Source organism: Centropristis striata, chromosome 3 (genome assembly GCF_030273125.1).
Source record: "Centropristis striata isolate RG_2023a ecotype Rhode Island chromosome 3, C.striata_1.0, whole genome shotgun sequence".
NCBI lineage: Eukaryota > Metazoa > Chordata > Actinopteri > Perciformes > Serranidae > Centropristis > Centropristis striata.
In genome coordinates this window covers 16,963,339-16,990,073 of record NC_081519.1, presented here as the reverse complement: position 1 = coordinate 16,990,073, position 26,735 = coordinate 16,963,339, and the positions used below count along the sequence as shown (strand labels likewise).

General features: G+C 39.4%; 1 protein-coding gene across 1 annotated transcript in view; it reads left to right on the top strand.

Annotated features, from left to right (window-relative positions):
* Window positions 1-1,138: 1,138 nt before the first annotated feature.
* suclg2 (succinate-CoA ligase GDP-forming subunit beta) overlaps window positions 1,139-26,735 on the top strand; it is a 114,139-nt gene continuing 88,542 nt past the window's right edge. The window contains exons 1-2 of the mRNA XM_059329465.1: window positions 1,139-1,267; window positions 23,907-24,048. Of these exons, the coding sequence (XP_059185448.1) occupies window positions 1,184-1,267; window positions 23,907-24,048 (226 nt within the window). The 5' untranslated portion in view covers window positions 1,139-1,183. The remainder of the gene's footprint in view (window positions 1,268-23,906; window positions 24,049-26,735) is intronic.

The window sequence follows — 26,735 nt, the reverse complement described above, 5'->3', positions numbered from 1 at the left end:
CTTATATTTAACTTGAGTGTCCTGTTCGATAAAAAAAATAAACACACACACAGTGCACTGGATTTTCTATTCAAAATGATCTATGAGCAATAATACAGGGTTTATTGTTGACCTATACATACAAAATTAATGCCTACGTGCTTATTAACATGTACATGTATGCTCAAATGCTGTTTATTGTATGTTTCATATGTCTGCATTTTCAGCAATAATCAGTTCAGCTGTCAGCATTCAATAATCATCATAGTAATTATCTAGCTTTATTTCAGTCTCTGCTGCTGTGCACTTTAACTGCAGTAACTGTACAGCTCTTCAATATCGTCACACTGTCAAAATAATCGCCTATGTCATTTTTTGGTCAAAATTGTTTTTTTTGCCTCAATCATCTCCTCATGACGCCGGCCACCTATGGTAAAATCGCTTACATCCTCAGTTGATCAGATCATGTGATTTTACCCCTTTAAGATAATGGCCTATGTCAAGTGTGTGACTTAAGCGGATTTATTATGCCCACGTCAAAATAAAATGTGACTTAGGGAATTTTTGAACATGCCTTTGTGACTTAAGCAAGATATGGTAACACTTTATTTTGAAGGTGTCTACATAAGAGTGACATGAGCGTGTCATAAACATGACATGGGATGTGTCATGAACATTAATGACACTTTGAAGTAACATTAATGCTCATGATACTTGTCATGTCATGTTTCTGACAGGCTTGTGTGACTCTTATGTAGACACCTTCAAAATAAAGTGCTACCATATTTTGCTTTAGTCACAAAGGCATGTTCAAAAAATTGCCTAAGTCATTTATTTCTCTTGAGTTACATAATCTACACACAGTGTTATTACTATGCCAATAGCCATCCTTTGTTATATCCTTTTTGAGTGAATTGATCAATAAATGTCATATGTTACACTTTTGGTGAAGTTTTTTTTGTTTGCTGCAAAACTTGAACAAATTAGTTAGGTGAGTGTTTTAACAGGGTGACATATGACTGCACACTCACTGAACTTGGGACTTGGTGCACATTAGAGCTGTTGATTAATGAACGGCTCTGGTGCACATGTGTGCCTCCTTCGTTCGGAAGCCCCGCCTCTCTCTCCCGGTTGACCTATGAACGGCTCCCGTTTAACTCGCACATGCTCCCGACGTCATCTCTCTTTGGTCTTCCGTGTCAACATGGCGGCATCCATGGCATCCCAGGCTGCAGCAAGAGGACTGAGGACAGCAACCTCAAAGCACATACTTTTGGACAAACTCAAGGTACTATAACAGCTTACGTTACTGACAGTGCGGTGTACAGCACGTGCGGGTGGGCTCTGCTGTCGTGTGTCTGTTGTCATGGTCTCAGGGAGCTGTTAGTGGAGCTACGTGGCTAGCTGGTTAGCATGCCTGAGCAGAGGCAGCTTTGACACATCGAACTTGAAGAGTTTGACAGCCTGCTGCAACACTCTCTTAACTGCGACTAAACCTTTTTAATAATGTAATGGTACAGGTTGTGTATTGACGGTTGTTCTTTAAAATGACAGGAAGTTGTTTCTGAGGGAAACTTAACTAAACTATTTACTAATATCTGTTGCAAAATACTGATTTGCTAGTTACAGAGACTATTCGTCACTTTAACATTGACCTGTTACGTACGTACGTACGTACGTATAGGTGTGTGTTTCTGTATATACTACACAATTTTAAAAGGCTGTTACATAAGCACATAATTGAATAATTTTCTATCTTTCTATATTCTCTGTCTTTACAATAATTTCTTAAGTTTTAGCGCTTATACAGTGGGTTGCGTGAGCACCGGATTCATTATTAACAGCACATAGGGCACATAGGGCACATGTTCACAGCTTAGCTATAAAGCCATCATACCTGAACACTGCTAGCATGACATAGCTTACAGCAGCCACGTTTAAGATAAGAGCAGTGAAAAGGTTAACTCTCGCACTTTGATCCTCCTGTGTGTTTGAGTTGTGATCAATTCCTGGAATCTGTCCGGTTACGTTTGTCTACATGCACAATGGCAAATCACCACAGTTACATTGTTATCTGTTTTGTAAACAAAGCTTTAATCCTAATGATTAAAAACGAAATTAAACAAAATGCAAGGCCAGTTCTCAGAGATATAGCTTTGTATGACTAACAAACAAATGCACTCTTCAGAGAAGCATGCAGAGTTGTGTTTTCGTAATAAAGCTTCAGGAGAACTGGAGGAATATATCAGCATGTTTAACTACAAGCAGCGCCTCTGTTTAATATTTTTCTTCTCTGTCAGCATCAGAGATCCGGTCTTTATTTAAATTGTGTCCAAATATTTGTGCAGATATCCTAACTGAAAGGACAAAGCAGGACGTGTTGATACTGTAAACACAGGTCCAGTCAAGTTGGTGTTTGCAGTACAGTTCAGTCTCATGTTATATTTGTATTCATGTAGCTTTTGCTGTCTTCCCTTGATATATTTTGGTCTTGATGAAAGACTTATAGCCTACTTGAAACAAGTTCTAAATTGAGTAGAATAGAGTGTTTTTTTTAATGGCTGGGTATGCTGGGGTTTACGATAGGATTTAAAAGTGGCATGTGCTTTATATTGTGAATATCAATACATTTAAAACATTTTTTCATCCTGATTCTCCAGATTAGCATGGGATATCCCACGCAAAAAGGCTACAGTATCATGATGCAACCTTGAGCTTCTATTGATTATTTTGGTTATTGATAAATGTTTTTATCATTCTGACCATTAATCAATCACATTTTTTAAATTTTTTAAATTTTAGAAAAAAATGACTTGATAAAATGAATGATTATAGGAACTTCCAGGACGCTGTACTGGGTACTAACAAATTAAGAACAAAATGTGGATATGAAAGAAAATAAGTTTGTATTTTTCTGTATACTGCTTCCTGTATGTGGCCCATTGCCACATTCAAACAGAAGTAAACCATTATAACTGAAGTAAATAATAATAAACACATAAGCATATCATATTTTTGTGATATCAGGCATGGGGAAAATATCAGTTCAAGTCTGGCATATTTCAATTTCTCGATTAATTATGTCTCCATTCATAATTAAAATAATTCCCTCTAAGCTGCATGCTTTACAGCTGCGAAAAAGTTTTAGAAGTAAAACGATATGAGTCAGATATAGATTGCTGTTTTTTGTTTGCTTTCAAAGAGTTTTTATTCACTTGCTGGGCTCATTTTCTCCATTCTGAGGCAACGCAACCGGGTCTATAGATCTGTTTTCAAAGGCCCGAGGTGCAGTAGACTCACAGCTCCTGCCATGAGATTTAAAGCAGCCCCTGTTCTAACCTCAAAGTTGGCCGTGGACTGTCAACCAGGGCTGACTCTTTTGTGGGCCAGCCTTTTTTGTGTCATCACTTTTCATGTGTTTACAGGAGCACAAGGGTCTTCATAGATCTAGCCTTACTGTATCCTGTATTTATTTTTGAAATTGCGTTTATATGCATGTGATCTCGTTTGACTGGACTTATTTTATTTGGAATATATTATATAAGCAATACTCCTACCTTTCAGTTAAAAAAAATAGTATATATTTTTTTTTTTTAATAAATTATCTATCTATCTATCTATCTATCTATCTATCTATCTATCTATCTATCTATCTATCTATCTATCTATCTATCTATCTATCTATCTATCTATCTATCTATCTATCTATCTATCTATCGTTTTTAAGCTCAATAAACAGGATAATATTTGACTATAATTACTCAAATTTTTATTGACAGTAAAATCTTCCAGGACACGTTGACCAATACCAATTTTTGGGAAATGGAAACCTTGTGTCTAAGATGTAATTCTCAATTTTTCTTTGCTTACTTACTCTGTTCAATGTTTATATACATCACCTACATACATGCAATAAATGAAATTGCAGGAATTTGGAGCGCCGGTGTTTTACTCAGTGGTGTATCTCTCTCTGTCTCAGGCCAGGTGATAAGAGTAATGATCAGAGGTTCTCTCTGGTCTGTATCACAGTATGAGAGCCTGAACTGATTGACAGCCAGATATCTGTACTATAGAATCAGCTTTGGCAGTATGTCAGCTAAGCTGAGGAATTCAATTTGCGATGATTTGTCAACAACAGTGCAAAGGACATAACAATATTCAGATGGTTGGGCTCCAGTATACTCTTAAAGGGGGAGTGGGATGTTGTCTCTCTCTCTCTCTCTCTCTCTCTCACATAAATCAAATCTCCTGAATTCTTGTCTGCACAGCGAGATAATCCTCAGGCTGTTTTTCACTGTCGCTGCACAGTGGTGAATTTGTAAACGTTTGCTAAGTTTTTATTTTTTGTAAGGTGTTCCTGCTTAGCAATAACCCAACAGTTTCGAAGCCCAGCATGGTTTGAAGGGAACACTGGGAAGAGAGGTGGCTCAATGAGACTTGGTCCTGAATATTTTACAGAGGGGGGTGGAGAGCCCTCTGCTTGCAACGACTTCTTTTGCTGGAACTTCAAACGACGGGCGGCTTCCCCATCTGTCTCAGCAAGAACACATTTACATTTCCTCCCCGCAAGGAATACTGGAGGACGAAGTTAGCTCTAACTGGATTTGAATATCGCTTCACCAAGGTTAATAGCCATTTCTGTAGCTGGTGAGGTGCTTAAGCTTTTTCAATAATTTAGAAGGGCTGCAGTCATTAGGAAATGTTGGCAGCCTCTGAAATGGGGGAATGCAATGAGTGAATGCACTCCTATTAGCTTAACTTCTGCTGTTGTTCCAGTGTAGATAATGAGGAAGAAGTGGGAGTGATGCTGAAAATTAGTTGAGAAAACAATGTCAGTGATTGCTGACAGCTGTAATTCATTAAAAGTGCAGTATGTTGAAGATTATGTTTGGCTACCATACTAGCTTATCCATCATCTTTGAAATGAGACCTTCAAACATATCGTAAGTGTGATTTGGATATCATAATTGAGTTTGCCACTCCCTATAATTTTTTTTTAAGATGTGAAGACCCTAGTTGCCCTTATCAGTGTAGTATGTTTTTTTTCAGTGTCAGTATAGTGGCAATAAAGACACCAATAAAGAAGATACCCTAAAAGTTGTAAATTGTCTCCACACAACTGGCAGCAGGCAGACAGCCCCAGACGCTTTGGCTGGATGTCAAAATTTGACCAGCTCGTTTGTTTGTCCTAGAAACAGATGCCATGATAATTGTTAAAGTGGTGCAAACATATTACGTCAAACTTTGTTTGATGTTTTGATGGATCCAACCTTAACCAGTCAGGGCACGTGATAAAATCCGATGGTCACTCTTGTAATGCAAGGTTATTAAATAAAGTCTCAGACAGGTTCCCTGACCCCATGGGAGTTGGGGGCAACGGATCAGAAAATTCACGGTTCAGATCAGTGTCACGGTTTTGATTCATGGATTGGATCATTTTTTGGATCAGCAAAAGAAAAATACAAAAATAAAATATATCTTTGCTTTAATGTATTTGATCAAAATAAAAAACTCATAATGTCCATCCAGTGTTTGAATTAAAGTATATAAAAAACAAATTAAAGTGCAATAAAAACATGGACAATAAATGAAGAAAATAGCCAGTGTACATACTTTTAAAATACTGTAAAAGAGAAAAAAGAATGAAAGAAAGCACAACAGAACTTGGATAATAGTTTTAAATTATTATTCAGAAAGATAGGGATGTCTGCATTCTCTAGGGAGAGTGTAGACCTCAGTATGTCGTCTACTGTGAAGAACACTCTCTCGCTAGGAACAGAAGAGCCAGGCACAGCAACTCAGCATCTGTAACAGCAGCAGTAAAACTGTATTCAAATTTTTGCAATTGATCCGCGGTTCACATGCTTGCTGAACCGTGGGGGGTGATCTGTGTGTTGCACCCCTAATGGGAGCTATTGGATATGATACGTGGGTAAAGTAACTAAGAGATGGTTAAGGTTAGGCATTGACCTTGAGTGGTTAAGGTTAGGGGGCTTACCTTGTGTGGTTTAGGTTAGACATTGACCTCAAATGGTTGAGGTAAGGGATTGACCTTGAATGCTCAAGGTTAGGGGGTTTACCTCATGTGGTTGAGGTTCTGCATTGACCTCAAATGGTTGAGGTAAAGGATTGACCTAGAGTGGTAAAGGTTAGGATAGGTCGTTGGGCATGAAGTCTTGCAAGAGTATTTGCCAATTTTTGCAAATCAAGAGTAACCCTCTTGATAGGACCATGATTCATAAATGTGGCTCCAGGTTATATTCCTGCAACCTAGTGCATGCATGGTCGGATGCATATGGGGGTGAACTTTGCCACAGTTGCGCATCCTTGCATTGCCTTCTCCTCATTACTCCGTTATCTTCCCCTTTGACTCGACACCTTTGAATATGACTCTGTACACCCTCTCTTATTAACTATGCTAATTACTGAAATCCCTATCTGTAGAGACACAACAGTCAGGTTTTCCTTTCTTAAGCCTGTCTGCAGGAGATTAGACCTGCCATGCCTAAAGACCTGCCAATGATGCAAATCTCACTGATCTAAATCCTGGAGCCATGCTCTACTGCTCCCGCCTCTGTCTCTGCTCTACTGTTCTATTCCCGGCTCTCTAACAGACAGATGTCATTTTTCTCTCCATACTCTAATTGTCTGGGCACAACCTCGGCTTTAAAGAGGCAAGGACATGGGAAGCTACAAGTGGGTGGTAGCAGTAATAAGAGCAAAAAGTACATTTTTTGCCACATACATTCCACCATAAATAATTTGCCTCTTCTTTTTCTTTGCAGCTGAAAGGTCAACGGGATTTTTGATATCATGAAAAATATCCTGGGCATTATGAGGTTTACAAAGAAGTGTACTAGAAATTAAAATACCTTCTTGTAGCAGCTTAAATGGAAAGTAAAAGCTAATGATTGTGAATGCCAAGATGTACTTAACAGTGTAAATGCAGTCGATTAACATGCAGTGTTATGTTTGTGGGGATGAGTCATTATGTTTTTGTTAAACCTAATGGTTTTACCAGTATTAAAACCCTGGTGTCTTTGCCATTACTCCTCATCCAAATCTATGGAGGCGGTGCCAAAGCTGAGGACAGAGAGAGGAACTTCTGCCATCAATACTCAAGTACTTTAGTAATTAAAGGAGACCAGGCTAGATGGCTTTCTAAATTAGCCCCCTAATGCTTCATGAGGCATGCTCTTGTTACATGGCCGACTTTAAGTGGAAATTTGCCTGTGATTCACACTGGCCTGTTTATGCAGAAAATCCACATCAGCTCTGCTTCTTTGCCTCCTCCATTTCCTTTACTGTGTGTGTTGCTTCTCTCACAGCCTTCTACATAGTGCTTGTCTAACTGCAAGACAGCCTCTATTTATGAGTTGCAACTAAGTAGCAAACTGCCACCTCATTAGCAGAAAAACATTCTACTGCAATCAGTATGGCAATGATTTTGATAGTCGCTCAGAGTACTGCTCTCTCTGATTCAGCCTGTGCTTATGGAAGTGGACACTATAAAGTTCCCCTTTAAATTTTTCCCGGATGGTTAGCTTAATGGATGGGGAAAAGAGACGAGTTCATAACCTGAATGGGAACAAATCAATTACATAGAATTGGTGAACTGGCAATCTGTTAATTTCTTAAACATTTGATAATGCCCCTTAAGGAGCATTCTGGTTAATTAACTCTGCAGTCATTTGTCGTCACTAATAAGGCAGTGTCATTTCAAAGGGGGGTAGGGTCTGGCCATGACAAGTAATGAGGATTTTAACCTCACCAGACATCTGGGGATACCACTGTATAATATGAGATACTCAGTGCCTCTGAAAGCTCCAGTGGTCCACTCGCTGTGGTAAGCAGTACGGAACAAAATGTTCTGTTTTATGCTGCCTCTACTATCCGATCAATTGTTCCATTGTTCCCTATTTCGTGGCAATCTATGTAGTATCAGTAGTGATATTTCACTTAAAACTACAAATATAAAACGACAATGAAAAGGTAAATTTCTCTCAACGTCTCATTTCCAATGTTTGGCTTTACTCAACTCGACTCAAATCATATTGGAACCAGTTCTTTTTCTCTATTTTGTTTTCCACTGCTGACAGAACCCCCACAGTGTAGGTGTTATTCTCTGCCGTAGCGATGCTGTGTGAAACTGCTGTGACATCCTCTTCAACGTGACACACGCTGAATGCTTTCATCGGCAACCAAACAGAGTAACGTCTTCAACTTCTTTTGCTTATGGAAAACCAAAACAGAGTGAGTTGAGGTGAGCCGTGCTGTAAGAAAGCTGTTTTAAATGCAACATAAATGTCCTGGAAATCCATCCACATAGAAGTTGAGATATTTCAGTGGACCCATAAATGCACCGACATCCCGTACAATCCTCAAGCAAGAGACTCAATTGTCACTGATGGGCTTTTACAGTGCAAAAGACCCACATCAGGTTTTAAGTTTGCTAAAAGGTCAGCTTTGTCTTGGTCTTACTCTTACTTTGATTTTCATGCTGCACTATTTTCTGTGATGCTTGTCCTTTCCACCCCCCATTTTTCCCCCTTGCAATTGAGGAAAAAACTCACAAAGGGGAGCCATCTCAGGTTTTTGATAGGAGAGCCAAACCCTGTGGTCATTAGAAGGACAGTCACTCGGAGGACGTTCAGAATCCTAAAACAGTCTCAAAGACCACTTTGAACCCCTCGCTGATTGGACTCCCGTAATCTTCTTTTCCTGCTTCTAAAAGGAGTGTTATGTGGGCCACATCAATACAGATTTGCAATTTCCTCATGAATATGCCTGCTTAAAATTATGCCTTAGCCTCAGTAGCTACAAAAGCAACAGCCTTTTGTTATTTTTGCATGGACTCTCTTAAGAAATGACCCTGGATTGACATATTGAGAGTTTCCTCTAATGGAGCTGCACTTTGTCTGGCCGCTGAGACTTGTTAATGATGATAGCCTCTGCATGAGTGAAATGGTGTCTTGTGCTCAAGGTATATTTTGAGTCCCTGCTGTTATTTACTACCTCAATGCAGCTCTTCATAGTGCTATATATATATATATATATATATATATATATATATATATATATATATATATTCATAATTTATAAGCTGTTGGAAAAAAAACTCATTATAATAATTCACTTTTTTTTTTTTTTTTTTTTTTTACTTCTGAGGGGTGGTGAGCGATGAAGGCTGTTGTTCAGGTGTCCTATAAGGTATTGATTGGCTCATGCAGCAGCAACCACTTTGCATGTGTCTTCCACATCATCAATCAACGCAGTCTTTCCAACATGTCCACTGCTGTACATGTGTACTGTAGGTTCTAAACCTAGAATACGCAGCCTGATGAAGCACAGGCTTGGCATGTATTCAGAGAGATAAAAATTGACAGCATGAACACAGTGTACAGTTTATTGTAGTAAATTTGGAGTTCAAAATATTTGGCAGATCCTACATTCCAATCAAGTACAGCAAACACTTTTTTCTTGTAAATTCAGAGTTGATTCAACAGTACAGTTAGAATCACAAATGTTATGGTTTTATAGTTTTTGCAGGTCTGTTTTATTTGTCGACATACATGTTAATTACCTTGACGGTGGCTGGGGGCTTTCAATATCACAACATTATGCGGGCATTTCGGGATCACATGATCGCAAAACCATCTTGTCAGGCTTCAGGTGTTCAAACAACCAGAGGCACTGATGGCATGGAGAGGTGACTGTTCAAAACAACAATGGCGACTTCTAAAGAGGTCAGCATATTTGAGGCTGTTATATCAGATGTGGACAGTATTTCTTCATTGAAAGAAGAGAAAAGAATGGCACTGAAGGCTTTCGCTTTCCTCCCGACTTTGGCACAGACATTGTGTGACAGTGATCGATAGATGGTTGATCCAATCACCTGCCTTTTGAATTTTTTTTTTTTTTTCTACAGTGCCTGACCTTTTCCAAACTGTTTCCAATGACAGATAGTTCTGTGTAACAAACCATTTGGCAGCATCGGATTTGGCAGCATAACATGTCGATAGAGCTTCAACTAATAATTATTTTCATTATGGATGGATCTGCTAATTATTTTCGTGGTTAATCAAATAATTGCTGTCTATAAAATAACAGCAAATAGTGATAAATGCCCAGAGCCCATAATGACATATTCAAATGTCTTGTTTTGTCCCAAACCACAAAAAATATTCCATTTACTATGATAAAAGAAACCAAAAATCATTATCATTCCAGTTCTACATTTAGGTGTAACACCATGTAACATAGTTGAAATTAAGATCACAGGCTTTATTTTATTAAACATATCTATGGCAAAGTGCCTTTATATATCAATATTCACATGCTGAGTAATCAAATTAATCATACTTGAAATCGTATGATTAGATGTATTCATAATGAATTACTATTGAAAATTAACATAATCATGTATGAATTTTATGGCAACACTAAAAGATAGGGTGGGCTGGTTGTTGAACCACAGTGCTGACGTCCTGTGTTAGATAAATAGCCTGTGTTCACAGATAATGTTCCCTTAGTGTTACCAACTGCCAGGGCAGAATCACACCTTCACTCACTATTGGCTGGATCCTGTCTGGCTTCACTTTCATTCAAGAAACAAATGCGTTTTTTGACCTGGGATGTCAACCCTTTGAATTTTTGAGTGACAGATTAACGAGCAGCGCAGCATTGACTGGCTGCTGTTTATGGGCCTGATCAAAGGTGATTGCCTGCTTTGTAACCTTCCCCTGTAAATTAAGGCTTATGGCGCTAATAAATTTCCAAGGGAGCCAGAACTAGTCTGTCAGATGGTGACTTTTTGACATTGTTCCACTCTCTCATAGTGATAAAGACAACTGCTTTAAATTAGCCCTAGGATATTGACTCCTTAAGTTTAACGGAAGGGCAAACGACAAAGTAGTGGCATATCTTGAAATGACTTTGGAAAGTGCCATGATGAGACATCCCCTCGTTGTGATGACACTTCTCACAACAAGTGCAGTTTGACATTGTGCATGCTCCTCTCAACCAAACATGAGACTGCACAATTTTGTGCCTCTTAGGAGAAGTCCTGATGTTGTATGATGCTGAGCTGAATACCATATGGACCAGCGGAAGAAGTGTTTGGGGAGTTGCTTTGACTATACCAAGATTTTGTCCTTCAGTGCCACTCGTGGATCAGTACAGCTGCGACAAGGACTTTACAATCTGATGCAGCTGCTGCCGTAGCACTGTCTGTCCTCTCTGTGCCTTTGTGTGAGGGCACAGCCACTCTTGAGTGCTGTGTGAAGACGAGGACGTATGGTGACATAGTATATTCAGCACATTTCACTGTTCCATTCCTTTGTTCTTTTCTCTTTTACTTATGTCAACACAATTTAGTTTTACCAATTGTCTTGGTAGTTGTCTTTAGGTTTGCTACTTTTTACTTTTCAACATTCCACCACAGTTTGTGGACAAATTATGTTAATTTGCATGATTGTTTTTAATGTTTTTTGTTAACATTTTTGCAGAAGGCCCTGCACAAGGGACATTAATTGGTGCCTTTTTTCTTTTCTGAAATGTTTTTGTTGTGTCAAAAGTTCACCTCAACAGAGTTCTGAATTTTACTAAGACACTTCCCAGGGCTACATTAGTGTGTGATTTAAACACAATTTAGCATACTAAATGTGTAATTTTAAAGCTGGTTCACCTTTCAATGGCATTATTGCCTTCTTCTAAAGCAGTGCTAAAGAACACCAGGAGCAAATGCAAGGAATACGTTTTCATCCAACAAAATTATGACTGGTGTTTTAACTGTGTACCAAATTAATCAGAGCACACAAGGCCAAATTGCCTCCTAAGTTACCGTATGATTGGTTGCTCACAAGCAATGTAGCATTTCAAAAGTTTTTTTTCAAAAGAGTCTGGTTCAGTGCTTACTAGGGATGGCCATCGATTTTGGAATATTTGAATAGTCAATAAATCATAAAAAATCGAATAGTTCCTCATATCCTCATTTCTCATATTACTGGTGCCTTCTGCACGGGGGCAGCGTAGCATTTGATGTTACACAGTGTGGCGGGCTAGATGCCAAGCTGTAGAAGAAGAAACCAACAGAAGTGTAGTGTAGAACAAAAGTTGCCACCAGGAAAGTCTCAGGCCACACTCTCTCAAAAGTCCGCTCACTCTGCGTGTCTCCATTACAAGTTACCCCGCAGAGGGATTTACGAGATGACGTATGGTTTTCGCCGTCGCTAACTGTGCACAACGTCAGCAGCTGAAATAAACCTAGTGATTGTGAATTAACCGGCATCGCTAACTGTGCACAGTGTCCGGTGCTTGTTGTAAACAAACGGAGATCGCTAAGTGTACACCTCCTGTAGCAGCAGCACATACATACTGTACTGCTACAGAGCTAACTGTAGCTAACTGCAGCTAACGGCGGCTCGGGGGGGTGTTATTATCAAATATTCAAATATTAATCGAATAGTACCCCACGACTGTCGAATAGTACTTTTGCCTGAAATGCACATTCCTAGTGCTTACTCCACATAAAACACACTGGCGCTACTGCAGAACAGGTTCTGTTGTAACTGAATATTCTCTGAAGCCATTAGTTTGATATTAACTACCGGGCCTTTTTGTAACCAGCAGGCTACCAACAGTTATATTTATTTCACCTGTTTAATTGAGTTCAGTTGTTCAGTTTACGTAACAGATACTCAGCTGTCCTGCTGTCATTTCATTCATTCATTTCCTTTTTTTTTTTGGCCTGGTGGGGCTTCCCTTTGGTGTGGTGGCCAACCAGGCCTGTACAGTTATAGGGGAAACACTTGAATCAGACTACAAAAAATAGATCGCTTGAATTATAGAAAAAATTTTTGAAAATATTTTTGCATGTCTTTGGATCTAAGACATTGTTTCATAATCCATATTTGTAAGCCGCTAACTGTTAAAGTGTTGCCAAAGTTAAACACTTTGATCTGTATAAGATCTGAATGAAAGTAGGACTTTTGCTTTTTGGCTTTAACTAAAAAGCCCCTCTTCTAAAAAAAGAAAAAAAAAAGTTAGTATCCACCTCAGCTACAGTGTATTTCCGTGACATTTTGTGATCACTTGCTGAATGTCAAGACTCTTGCTGCAAGCCTGCTGAAAGCAAAATTCTTTCAGGGAATAAGTGTTTCCTCAGCTTCTTTCTCCTCTTCCTAATTTGAATGTTGTAGTAAAGCTTTTTGCTGTGCGCTTGCATCAAATGTGAGATGCAGTTGCAGCGTAAAACACAATGGAGACGGCAATGCTATCGGAGCAGTGTCACGTTAATACTGCATGTCTTCATGGGTTTAGTGTTGGCATGTCTTTACCCCCTGGAAATGAATGTGTCCCTGACCTAAAAGGAAAGGCAGGTACATGTTTTGTTAGCCTTTTTAGAAACTGCCTCTGGTGTTTTAATGGTGGGCCAAGTATTTTGTCAGAATGGCTGATTTTAACGAAAACTAAAAAGTGAAAGGAGACAGGGCTTTGCTTATTGAATTATTACTAATGTGAACACTTGCATTTCCAATTCACGCCTCACTTTTTTTTCCTATTTGTGTTCTGTGGCATTAGTGCTACTGAGAAATCATGTCTTTTTTGATTTGCAGAATGAACGCTACCTGTTCCTTAAGTGTCTTTTTGCCTTGTTTCTCATCATCTCCATATATTAAAAGAGAATATGGATGTTTATCATTGTCACCATTCACCACTCTCTCCTGCCACTGTGTCCCACTTTTCGCCACTTGGATGCACTCATGACAAAGATCTTGAGTGCTTTTGTGTGTTAGAGGAGTTTGCTGTGAATATTTATGCCATCCAGGGCCCATATAAGAGCATACGATTTGTTTGTGCCATAGTGTGTCTTCACCAGTGCGCACAGCACATCCCCTGTGCGTGTGTGTTTAAGAATAAGTACAACAGTAGCTGGGTAGAAGGACTGGGTAGGATTTTCTCTAGAGTGCTGCTGATGATAATTACTGTAGAGAGAGTGTCTCATGGGAGTGCAGGCCAGCTGCCTGCCTTGCTGCCATACTGCCATTCACCACTTACTGTGCTGTTTTCTTTCAGGGCGGAAATGTAACAGATATGGATGTTCTTTAGCCAATAACCGATAATCACCTACTTTTCATTTTTGTATTTTAAAATGAAGTTATAACTAGGGATGGGTACCGAATTCGGTACTTTTATAGGTACCGACCGAATTCCGTCGGTACTACCGAGTACCGATTCATGTAAAATCAAACGGTACCATGTTTCGGTACCTAAACGGCGTTAACTTTAAACTGATCATTGATTTCAACCCGTTTTCATTTGACGTCTTTGATTAACAAGCGTGCTGACGATCGCACTATTTTTTTAAATGTATTTACCTCCTCGTCTGGTCCTGTCTGCTCACCGCGTCCGCTAACTGCTGCCCTGTTCCACCGCGGTACAGAGACCAACAGCCGGCTCTAGGTCTTCTAGCCGCCAGCTACTATCTCTCCAATGTCTCTACCCGGGCTTGGCCTTCGTCTGCCTCCAGATTAGACCTTCCTTACTCCGTTTGCTCTCTCCATTCATCCGTAGACTTTTCATTAGCAGCTAGAAGCTAGCTGCTGCATCTCTGGTCCTCCGCTAATACTCCGCTCTTCAACTCAGGAATATTACCTGCCACTTTACTCCAAACTGCCTCGCTGAAATTAAATCCCTCGGACTCCTGCGTCATCCTCGATATGTGCACAGAGCAGCCCGACTCAACTTTGTTTATTCCATCATGCTATGCCCACAATACTGTCTGACCGGTGCTGCGCCGCACAGCTACGACGTCATCACAACAAATCACACGTGCACTTGCAACTTTTTTTTTTTCTCCTCCGTGCTTTGCCACCTGAGAGCGCTCCTCTGCATTCTTTGATAAGACTGCAACCTTCATGTTACAAAATGTACGTTCACTCAACAATAAAGCACTGCTCATCCTGGATTTTATATTGTTTTGATATATTTTTTAAAGTTTATATTTTGAGAAATAAATATGTTACGCAAAAGTACCGAAAATTGGTACCGTTGAGTACCGGTACCGATTCCCAGGTACCGGGTATCGGTACCGTATCGATTCAAATGTGAAAGGTACCCATCCCTAGTTATAACCTGTACTTTATGCTCACCTGAGCCTCATCTCTTTGCATAACATAGTGTTTTTCCTGCATGCACATTGTACACACACACATACACATACACACACATTGTAAAGCGTTCGACAGCCAATCACCAGCATTGTTAGTTCTTGGTACAGACATGCTGCATGCTTATAGCTCATGAGATTTGCTCCTTAGATATTGAAATTACTTATTGAATGACAAAGCATATTTCAATGCTATGGAGGCAATTCATTCGGTGCCTAAAAGTATCAAAGTTCGATACCCAACCCTATCAATAAAGAATAAATTGAATAGATCCATTACAATTAGAATGCTGAATCAAGCTACATCCCACATGACACCAGCAGGAGGTGTTAACTGTGTACTTTGCTTTAGGCAGTAACCTGCTGGGTAATAAAAAAATGATACAAATCTAAAATAAATTCATTCCAGTAAGTAAGCAAGCATGCAGTCCTTTGGCTCAGACAGTGCAGAGGTGTTGGGCTGCACATGTGTGGGGAGAATGCACTGTGTATGCAGAAGGATGCTGACAAATGAACTACCGTATTCCCTCAATTTAAAGCCGGGCCCCTATTAATGACCGGACTCATTTAGTAACCGGGTGTAAAAACAATTTTTAGTAAATAAAAGCCGGCCTCTTATAAGCCGGGTGTCTTACCGGTGTTATGTCAAAGTCTGTTCCCCCGTCGATATGTGTACCTCTTACCTTAACCTGCACCAACCTGACCCCTGACCCCAACCAGTCGTCCTTTAAGTCGCTTAACATGACCCCAAGTTTACCTTAACCCCAAACAGTTATCTCTACAAGGCCTAACCTTAAACTTAAATCCTAACTCCAACCGCAGAGGTGATGCTACGGAGAACACCATTCAGGAAACATCCTTTGACGGGGTAACAGATTTCGACAAAACACCTGTATTTTGAAGTCTCACCACACGAGTTAGGACTGTAGGTAAATATGGTTGTTTCTCCCGCTGTCCTAGTCATTCTCTGTAAATTCGAGCCGTTTACGCACATTCTTCTCAGCTTTTTGGTAGTTTAGACATTTTAAATCCTGCTTCAAATGAACATTTAGCGTGCTTTTCATTGTTTGTTTACATCCGAGTACTTCCAATATGGCTGACATACAGGTAACTGGCTACAATGCGCTGTGTAAAACACTCTAAAAAGTGCCGGTCAGAGCTGCTCTGATTTTATTTTTTTTAATAAAAGCCTCCTTTAAATAATAGCCTGCCCCAATTATTAGACGGGTCCCAAACTGATTTTTTATTAATAGAAGCCCCGGCTACTATTTGAGGAAATACGGTATACATGCCAGGAAGGAGTGCATACTGTGCAACTAAAATATGTGCAAGGGCTGGTTGAACATTTTCCAACCCTTTGCCACCCTAGAGGGGAGCGATGCAGGTAAAGTCCCCAGCCAGAATGGAAGCCAAGGATGTGGTGATTAGTACTGAATGTGTCCCAACCAATTACCCATCATAAAGACCTCTCAGAACTAGAGATTTTCTAACAGAGTTGTTCCTCAATTTTACTGATTATTTCACTTCAGCTGCCAGAAAAAGACTTTTCCTTTTGACACCTGGAAACCTGAAAAAAAATCCTTACGCTTTGCAACTTTATTGTAATCTAAACATTTCTGTACTTTTCGTGTTATTTTACGGAAGATTTATTTTAATTAACGAAGTGTCGTGTTGCTGAGTTTACAGATAATGAGAAGATCTCTAAGAGAGTGTGTTGGCAGGTAAAGCAACAGATTGCCTCCTGTTTACTTACACAGTGTTTACCTCTGGATGGTGTCAAGCCAGATGTGCATGCATGCAGGTCGCATTACAGCATAGCTTGACTTTGCAATGACAGATTTCACAAACAGCTGCAGTAACACCAAGCCTCTTTTTAATTATGAATTCAAGCAGTCAAGAATTTGTGCACGTCAAAAAGTCAAAGCACAACAAGAAAGTAGTTAACAATAGAAGGATAGACTCGCTGTTGCAGCTCACCGCTCGTTAATAACTGTGACTTTGGCTTCAGGCCATCGTCAGAGCGTAATGAAGAATGCAACATTCACACAGCGGTCATGACTCATAAAGTTCAAAAAGTTCATTAATACAACTCCTCAGTCATGTCTTATCTGTCAGATCATCAATAATGGCAACCAGTTAAGAAACAACCTCAACGTCATCCTTTGAGTCTCTAATATCAGTCAACAGCTACAGTGTTTACAATAAAGCTCACAAAATCACTTATTATAGTAAATCACAGTAACTTGATAAGTCATCACTTATGAATATCACTTTATCAATCATGTATGTGTGATGAGTGAATATGTCAGCCAAATGCTATTTTATGCACTTTGAACATAGTAAAAAAACAAAACAACAATTACATGTCTGTAATATGCTGACTAAAATATTAAGGAGTTATTGTGGCATGTTAAAAATCATTAAGTGAAAGATTGCATTTTGTTACTGATAAAGCTAAATCCCCCAGTGAATTCTCATTGCAGCTGCTAGCCTAGTGTGGCAGGTTTGCTATAGTTGGTTAGTCGGGGGAGCTCAGTTGTCCACAATGTGGAAAATTGTCTTCAGCTTCAGTGCTCACATTATAAATTAAAAACTTGGAAATATTAGAAAATCTAACACCATTAAAACATGGTGATATTAAGAACTCAGCGGCTAATAATAATTAAAGAGGTTTCTATAAAATATAGCAGACCAAAGTTACAGTTTATTTCTGAGCCAATAATATTACTAATTGAATTTGGCAGAGTCTCATACATGTTATTCTTTATATTTAATGCATTACTTGCTTGGCTGCCAGTGGCTTCTCCATATTTCTGTACTAATGATAAACACAAAGTGGTAGATTGGAGATGATGGCACGAAACAAAAGTTGTGTGTTTGTCGCAAGTAAACAACTCCCCGGGGGTGGCGGGGTTTTTTAGGGGAGTGCAAAAGCCCCCTACATGTCAAGTACAACAAGTACTACATCTGTCAAGTATGTTTGAAGAAATCCATAGAATAACGGCTGAAATAATTTACCAGTTGTTGGCAATGACACCAGATTGTGTTAAATGTTTTCTCTTTGCTGCAAATTTCTCCCAAATTCACTTTTCTTATTTTACTATAAAGTACTTGGTTACTGTGTTTAGAAGTTTGCTGTTTAAGTAAAGTTCATGATTATCAATATATTACATCCTACTAGCGACTTCATAGATAAGACATCAGCAGACAGCTTTAAAGGAAAAATGGTTCACTGGATGACTGGTTCCATGCAGGCTGCATTAGGAGGTAAATTGTTGTTAGAATGCCATCTTTGATACAAAATGACTATGGGTCTGGTACATACTGAAAAGTGCCCTAGGTACCTTTCCATTCTCTGGTGTTTTGCCCAAGGAAACTGTCAGTGCCTGGAGGGACACCTCCAGCCTCACTTGACTTCTCTGGTAAGCAGCAGCTGTTATTTTGGGAAGTCTGTAGCTCTTTTTCTTCATTCTTCCCTTTTCTGGGTGATAGGGGAGCCACTTTAATTGATATTTGTTTGATTGTCCTAGTTAGCTGGTTGGATGGGAATGCTAATAGCACATTTACAGGATTGCTATATCTTTACCTACAAAGGTATGCCCTAATTTTTGCAGGAACTGGTATTTTAGATGTTTCCTGTCCTTTTAGAGTATGACAATGGCTTTCAGGTCACATTACTGTCATCTACCAGTTTTTGGATATGTTCCTGTGTTTTTTTTGGTTTGTATACAGAAACTATGTTCCTCTATCGGAGAGGCAGTAAAGGTTTTCTGTATTCTCAACCTTACTCCTTTCCTGTATTGGCTAAAATGTTTTCCCTTCTTTATGTGATGGATCTTATAATATCAAAGGAAATGGGATTACCAAACTATTGTACTTATTTCATTTTAACTCTGTGTTTAGATCACATTTCCAAGAAATGTTATTAATAATTGTTGGACAAAATTAGGAATGCATGAACTTGTGGTGCTGGAGCCTGCAGACAGCAGGGGATTAATGCTGCTGAAGTTATATTGAATTTCTCTCAAGTGTCTCTAAAAATTAAGCCAAAAGTGATAATTATGTCTTGCCACAGATTGTTGTTCTTTATCAAGAAGTTGCTTTATGAGTTTCTTATTGCAAAGCTTCTACTAGAATTGCTGATATAACCACCAGTGTCTCTGTATTGAGCTAAGAGTGTTATTGTCCAAACCTTGCCAACATGTTATTGCAATGCCAGCTTGATCATATTTTAATGTGTTTTGGGTTCAAAATCTGATCCCAGTGGTTAGACCTTTTGGTTAATATGTTTGTGTGATCTAATGATCCTTCCTGCTGAAAGTAGGTGTGCTGTGACAGGCTCTCTCATCTGTCACTTTTTTAGGCAAATGGAGACCAAAAGATAAACTGACAGATGGAGACATGCACCCAGGCAGCAGGGCTGATCCTCCCAAGGCAAACCGTTTGAATGGCAAGGGAAGTGTATCTTTTAAGAGAGGAGGCCCTGCGGGTACCTGACAGCAGTCAAATGAGTCCACAAAACAGAGAAAAGTTGTTCTGCAGCTAGGCTTGTTAAGGCTGTTGGGATATGTTCCGCTAAAGTGGACATGCAGGAATGAGCAACAGGCAGAAAGACAGAACGTTTAAAGTCATACACACACCAGGTTTGATGACAGGTGGACATAGACTTATGTATTTCTATCCAAATCTATTTTCCTGAATTATGTAAGTTTGTACCATTGTTTTCTTTTGCTGTACATTATTACAATGTAGATCTTTACGCATTTCTGCGGTTAATTTCTTGCCCTGCCTTTGAACCCCTCCAGACTCCTCTGAGAGTCGCATCATCAATACTGGCTGCGTAGAGTGCTGTGGGGAATAGACTTTAAAGCATAGTTCCGCATGCACATATATAAACTGCAATAACTGAAATATATGAATAGTATGGTACTGTAGACGAGACTGCAGAGGTGACCTGCCGATGCCCCTCATTACTGTATTCAGTTATGCGAGAGAAGAGGCCAGTATGGATCAACATGTACTGTTCTTCTAGAAAACAACTCATTTTGGCTCTAATGAAGTCTCCCGACAGGCTCTCCCGAGAGTTGGAATGGAAAAAGCATGCTAATACAGTGTGCTGTGGCAGAGAGAGCGTTGGTTTTGGCATGAATTGTGAATTACCAGTCGTTTTTCAGTTGAGCCGGATGGATAATTGTGCTTCGTTCAAGATTGAAAAAAGGTTTGGCTTGCCTGTGCCTTATCAGAGTGACCATGTCAAGCTCGTTTGCTTTTAATCTCTAACAACCATTAAGGGTTTGTTCGGGTTACATTAAGATTTCTCTGTCACTTAACGGTTAAGGTTAAGAGGTGTTGAACAAATACACTCCATTACAGCCCCCCCGCCCCCCCACCTCCTGATATTTTCCCTCATGAATGCAGTGACTGATGAGAAGGCACAGAGTAGCCTTGTCATGCCCCATGCATCACTACATCATATCACAGCCTAAAATGCACACATGTCCACAAAAAATATCTTGATTGACAGTTTTTGTTACTTCTGTATATAGTCTCAAAAAAGCTGCTTTGTTTGGATCAGCTCCTCCATCTTGAATCCATCCCTCTTTAATCTTTTATTACTTCTGCCAGGAAGTTTTCGGTTGGGTCTGGTTTGTTTGTTTGTCAGGAGGATTATGGAAAAAACTACTTGACCAACTTTCATGAAACGTGTTGGAAGAGTGCAGCATGGGCCATGGAAGAACCCAGTACATTTTCGGGTTAGTCTTGCTGGAGGTTTGCTCCTCAGAGTGCCATTCTTGTTTTATACGCAGTGGTTTTAAAGGTAAAGTTTCCACTGCTCACAAACATTTTTTCGGTTATCTTGGGGCATATCAATTCTGAATTAATAAAACTGCATGACAACACATTTTTTTCTTAAGCCCAAAAGCCTAAAAAGTGTTATATGCAACAAAAAATTACACATATTGGATTTTGGAAACAGAAGAGAAACAGATAGGAATGGTTAACCAGATGGGTGCATTATGTCAATTATACATTGAAAATGAAATAAAATAAGTAAATATCAAAATCAAAAGCAGCACCCTGGATTTATATAAATTATTTAAATTGACAATATATCTCTAGTGTGGTACACTGGCAGCCTGAAGTTTAAAATATGAAAACCAACAATCTGCTGATCTCTACGAATCAAGACTTGGTAGTCTAACAATGAGATAGCCATCAGTGATGAGAAAAAAATGTTTTAATCAAAATTGAATCTTGACCCAATTGAAACAATTGAAAGTCTAATCAAATTATAGATTTTGAGAATCGTGACAGCCTTAGTCAACTGTGAGCCCAGATGATTTAATTTAAGCTTATATATGAAGCTGTTAGCAGTCAAATTACTTTCCATAAAACCAGTTAGTCATCCATGGAACATGCTTTGCTATACAGGCATTAATAAACAGAATCCAAAATGAAAGGAGTCCAATGTTTCCTCTAGGAGTTTTTTCAGCAGCGGGGGTAAAGGGTTATTTTTATTAAAAAAATTACACTTCACAGCAAAACAAGCTTTACAACCGGTGTTCCAGGTGTTTCCCACAGGATTTTATGGGACTATGATGGGGGACCCAAAGCAACTTGCCTCTCGCACATTCTAATGCCACTATTCCATCAGATACGCTGATTTTAATCATTGCATATTTTAATGTATTATTTTAAAGGAGAATAAGGGTTCTTCTTTGTTTCATTTAAGGCATCATATTTTGACAGTCGTCTTGTAAATTCTGTGGTGGATTCCGACAGTAAGTCATTCTTACGGTTAGCGAGTAACGCTAACCGTGTACAGAGTTTTGATTTTTGGGATTAAAATGTGCACGTCTTTCTTTTGTTTTTTTCTTAACAACTAGTCGACTTCACATCTTGCAGCTGTATTGCTGAGAGAACCCAAGAAAGTGCAGTGTTGAGTGCAATCTCCCGAGATCTATGGGACATATTTATTAGTAGTGTGTTATGTACCAAACCATCCGGAAGCAAAATCTCCTTGGCAGAGGTCATAACTCTTTAATATTGTAAATAACACTTTTTCTCATAGCAATAATGACAATTACTTTTGGCTTTGTGTCCCAAAACACCCACTGTAGTCCAAACGACCCACCTGAGACACTATTTTATGTGTGACAGTTCTTGAGTTATAAATACTAGTGCAGTGCCCATATAGACTTACAGATGAGATGAGTCAGGCGTGGAAATCCAGAGCGAATTGTGTTACTGACCAGGTGTAGGCCTATCACACAATGGGGCAGAGCTCCCCTAAAAGGCGTCCGATCGGAAACAGTGCAATGCCGCAACATGTCCTACGTAAATAATGATATTTTGAAAAATGAATTCAAAAATCTTCAAAATCGAGGATGCACACCTCCCTGCCGTGCGCAAGCCACATACGAAATCTTAGGTCAGTCTGACTAACGGTCAGAGAGATATGCCCTAGACACACACACACATACACATACACATACACAGACAGGCGCTTCTTGCTTTTATAGATGGATATTTTTTTAGAAAACTTCTATTTGTATTTTATATCACAATACTCTAGATACTACTAAGGTTATCTTAATATTCACACTACAGTTATTTTTCATCTTGTAACATGTTGATGTCGGCTGGTCCATTTTTGTCCACTCTTTCAAAAATGATTTCACTTGACTGCCATATTTTTATATATATATTTTAGAAGTACGCAGATTCAATTTCGAGGTGTGGTGTGCTGCTTGATGCTATTGCCATATTTTAGGTGGTGTGTTTTTCCAAGTGTTATTAAGCTCAGACCCCACCTGGTGCATTTGGCTACTTCCTGTAAAAACGAATGATTGTTGTTAAAAACAGAATATCGACTGTGCAGACTTGAGCACAGTTGGTGTGATGGAGCTTTTGATGTTGCTGCATTGATGCAGTATTGACAATTACTAACAGTATTCAGGTGGTACGTATAATACAATAAAATACTGTGCCTTGTGTTCATGCAGTTCTCCTCAAATAAAAGAGTAATAGTGGATACCACGTTAGGTCGGTTTGACTTAGTTACCAACATAATGCAGTGCAAGGGCAATCCGAATGTTGTTATCATGTTAGTTTAATCTTCACTGGCTAAGGCAATACACACGCTGAAGAATCATTTATATGCTGTGCCATAATTTACCTCACAATCCTTGTTTTCCTTTTACTTTAATGGCCTTTCTCTTTTTAACGACTCCCTGAAGACTTTCCTGTGAAAACATTTGCATGCACGCACACTTTCCCATATGTGCACTCATACACACAACCATGCACATAGTAGTGTTTGCTGCTGTGGAGGGATTGTAACTCTAATACAGCCTGTGTCTCTCCGTCACATTAAAAAGCCAATTTCCTTTTAATAGCAACAACAGCTGGAGCTGACACGGCCTGTGTCTGCTGATGGAGCAAACAGCTCCAGAGCTGTCCTGCAGCTTAGGCCCGGGTGCCGGCCTCATTACAGGAATAGGAGGGAGAGAGAAATGTTAGGAGGGGGGAGATGGGATGGAGGGGAGAGAATGGATGGAGCCCGAGCATGCAAAGACAGGTGTTGAAAATGTTTGTGATTTTGGAGACATGTAGAGCTGAAGAGGAAATATTGTTAATATTAGGCATAATGTAACACTGGAAATGGGTACCTTTCATAACACTACAGCAATGTGTTAACTATCTTACAACTCACCCTCACTCATTCTTCCTCCCTCCTTCCCTCCTTTTCCTCCAGTGCACCTGGTTGAGTCCCAGGAGATGGCTGAATCTGCAAGAGTACCAGAGCAAGAAGCTGATGCAAGAGAGTGGCGTGGCTGTCCAGCGCTTCTTTGTGGCTGACACCGCTTCTGATGCTCTGGAGGCTGCAAAAAAACTCAGTGAGTAGAGGGGACGTTCTCAAACAAACCACTGTATTATAGCTGGGTTTATTTGACATTATCTATGTGATAACTAACCAGCATGCTAACGATTGTTTCTATTTTGGGCTCAACTGCATGACATTTATTTCAAAATATTCTGAAATGGCCTGTTTAGGCCTGAATACCACGTTTGTTGGACGATATATTGTCCCAGATGTAATTGCAATGAACAATATTATTCTCTTTTAAGACAATTTAATGTCATTGCTATAATGGTTAGATAATCACAGAAAATGTACATGTACATTTTGTGATTCCTTTAAAATATTCAATGTCTTTAAAAAAAATAAAAGTACACAATTAACACAGACTAAAAGTTCTGGGCTTAAGAAGGAGATACAGTGAATATATTCATATGGAACTTCTACTGTATTTTAATATTTCTGCATAATGGGTCCCTAAATGGTGTTGGAATTGCATAAATTGGGTATTGCTGGACAGCTGAGACTCTTAAATGTTAGTCCCTGTAGTAGCCATTTCATTGCAGTGAGAGCATTTCTTTGAAACCTGACCTCACTGTACAAAATTACCTGCTGTGACCTCTAGAATAATCACAGCCTCATGAAACTTTACAACCTCAAACTAGAGGAGTCATGTCTTTTGATGACATGATAATGTCATTGAAAATAAGTAGAAGTGTTTTCATTATTTTGTGATGCACTTTACTCCAGAAACATACAGAGCTTGTTAAAATGTACTCCAGGTGGCCACAATATTGCTTGCTAAGTATTTTCATGTTGTTATATAGATTTAGACATAGGATAATTCTATATTACTTAGTGTCCATAATGAGATAGTCTTTGGGTTTTGTAAACTGTGATTTGGTTGCAATTACTGTGTAATTTTACGGCTGTACACTGTGAAACCCTAACAGTCCTATTTGTGCTGCATGGCTCTGCAGACCTGCTACAGGACGTGCAAATAGCCGTGGTTAATCAGGGTTGAAGTTTTATCAAGTTTAATCTCGTCTTTATGCTGTTTGCTTATGTGCGGAAGCCTGTGTTTTTTGAGCTTAGTGGTTGTGCCTGCTCGGTTTTTCATCACACACTCATCTGGGCTAATTTGTTTCACAACCTCTCGTGTTCAGTTTCTCCCATTCTGCATATTCTGCTTTTTTATGTATTTATTTTAATCCTTGGTTACAATTTGGATTATTGCCCATATAGACTCACACAAATCCATGCAAGGAAGTGACTGAAACTTGCATTTTATTCTTGTAACAAACATCTTCACAAATACATTATACTTGCATGAACAAAGGTAGTTTAACACACATTTGTATGCACCCACACAAAGCTCGCTCTTCTATCCCATACCTTCCCTGTTCCACTTTTCTTCCTACACACCAAACTGCCCACCACATACAGCGCATATTTCCACCCTTGGCATTATATTTTATTCAGCGTCCTCTCCAACTACAGCAGTGGCTTTCAGATAATGCATCCAGGTTGGTTGTCAGCCAGTGAGGTGCCACTCTTGCTGCCTTTGGGCTCCAGTGCCTGGGGCGCTGCTTTTACAGTGGCCCTGGTTACAATGCAGACAAAGATAAACTGAATAGGAGGAAGAGGACATATATTTTCATGACAGTACCCATATTGCTTGGTATGGGAAGAAATAGAGAGACAGAAAAGTCAGGACGAAGGAGTTAGAGGGGAACAGACAGCTTAATAAAACCCAGGCCATACTCGAAGATTGATTTACTTATAACTCTTTGCCGTGCTTTTTTTAGATGCTAACAAGTCAGACAGCATTTGTCCCAAGTTATGACATAATTATGGAGCTGCTTTGAAGTTTTCTCAAGGCAACTAAAAAATGGCAAAATTGCATTTCTAGGTTATTATAAAACATGTTTTAGGACATTTCTATGTTGAACTGCAAACTGTTCTATGTACAGAGGGACAGGAACTTCATCCAAATGGTGGCTGGAAGAGATTTATCACTGCTGATTGTCCACAGCAGTAGAGGTAATTGCATGACTGCAGTTCAGAAATGTTTTTATTGGTTTCTTCAACCAATATTTCAAGCTCAGAAGCAGGGAGCTTCTACTTTCTTTTGCACTTTACTAATTTTCAGAACGGGACGAAACATATGTTAAATAGCCCGGCATCAGTTCTTAATTAGCACGAGTGCACTCAAATGAAGTTGACTGTGGGTGTGACCACTCACATCATGAGTGTTAGTAAATTCACAGCTAAATTGAAAACATGCACCAACGCAAAATATAGCAGCACTGGCAGTAATTTTCGGTTGGCTTATCGAATCAACCCCTACATTCCCACGGCATACTTCAGAGCTGCTTTATCTTCTCATCTCTATCATGCACTAAGCTTTGGTCAATGTCCTAGAACACGTGTGTGTGTGTGTGTGTGTGTGTGTTGTGTGTGTGTGTCACACTTTGTGTATCCTGTGACTGTTGCTGGCTACCTATTAAAGCACACAAGCGAGCATCTACTGACGCTTCATTTCTTCAGATACACACTGTCACTGTGCCTTTTAATGCTCTCACATGGCTGTGTACGGCTCACTCCGGGGCCATGTTAGGCCATACATGAATGCGATGGAGAATGAGAGAAATGGGGAGATCAGTTACCTCTTTGGTTGAGATCTGTTGGGCAGAAATGCAAAAAGAGACTACGAAGGGATGA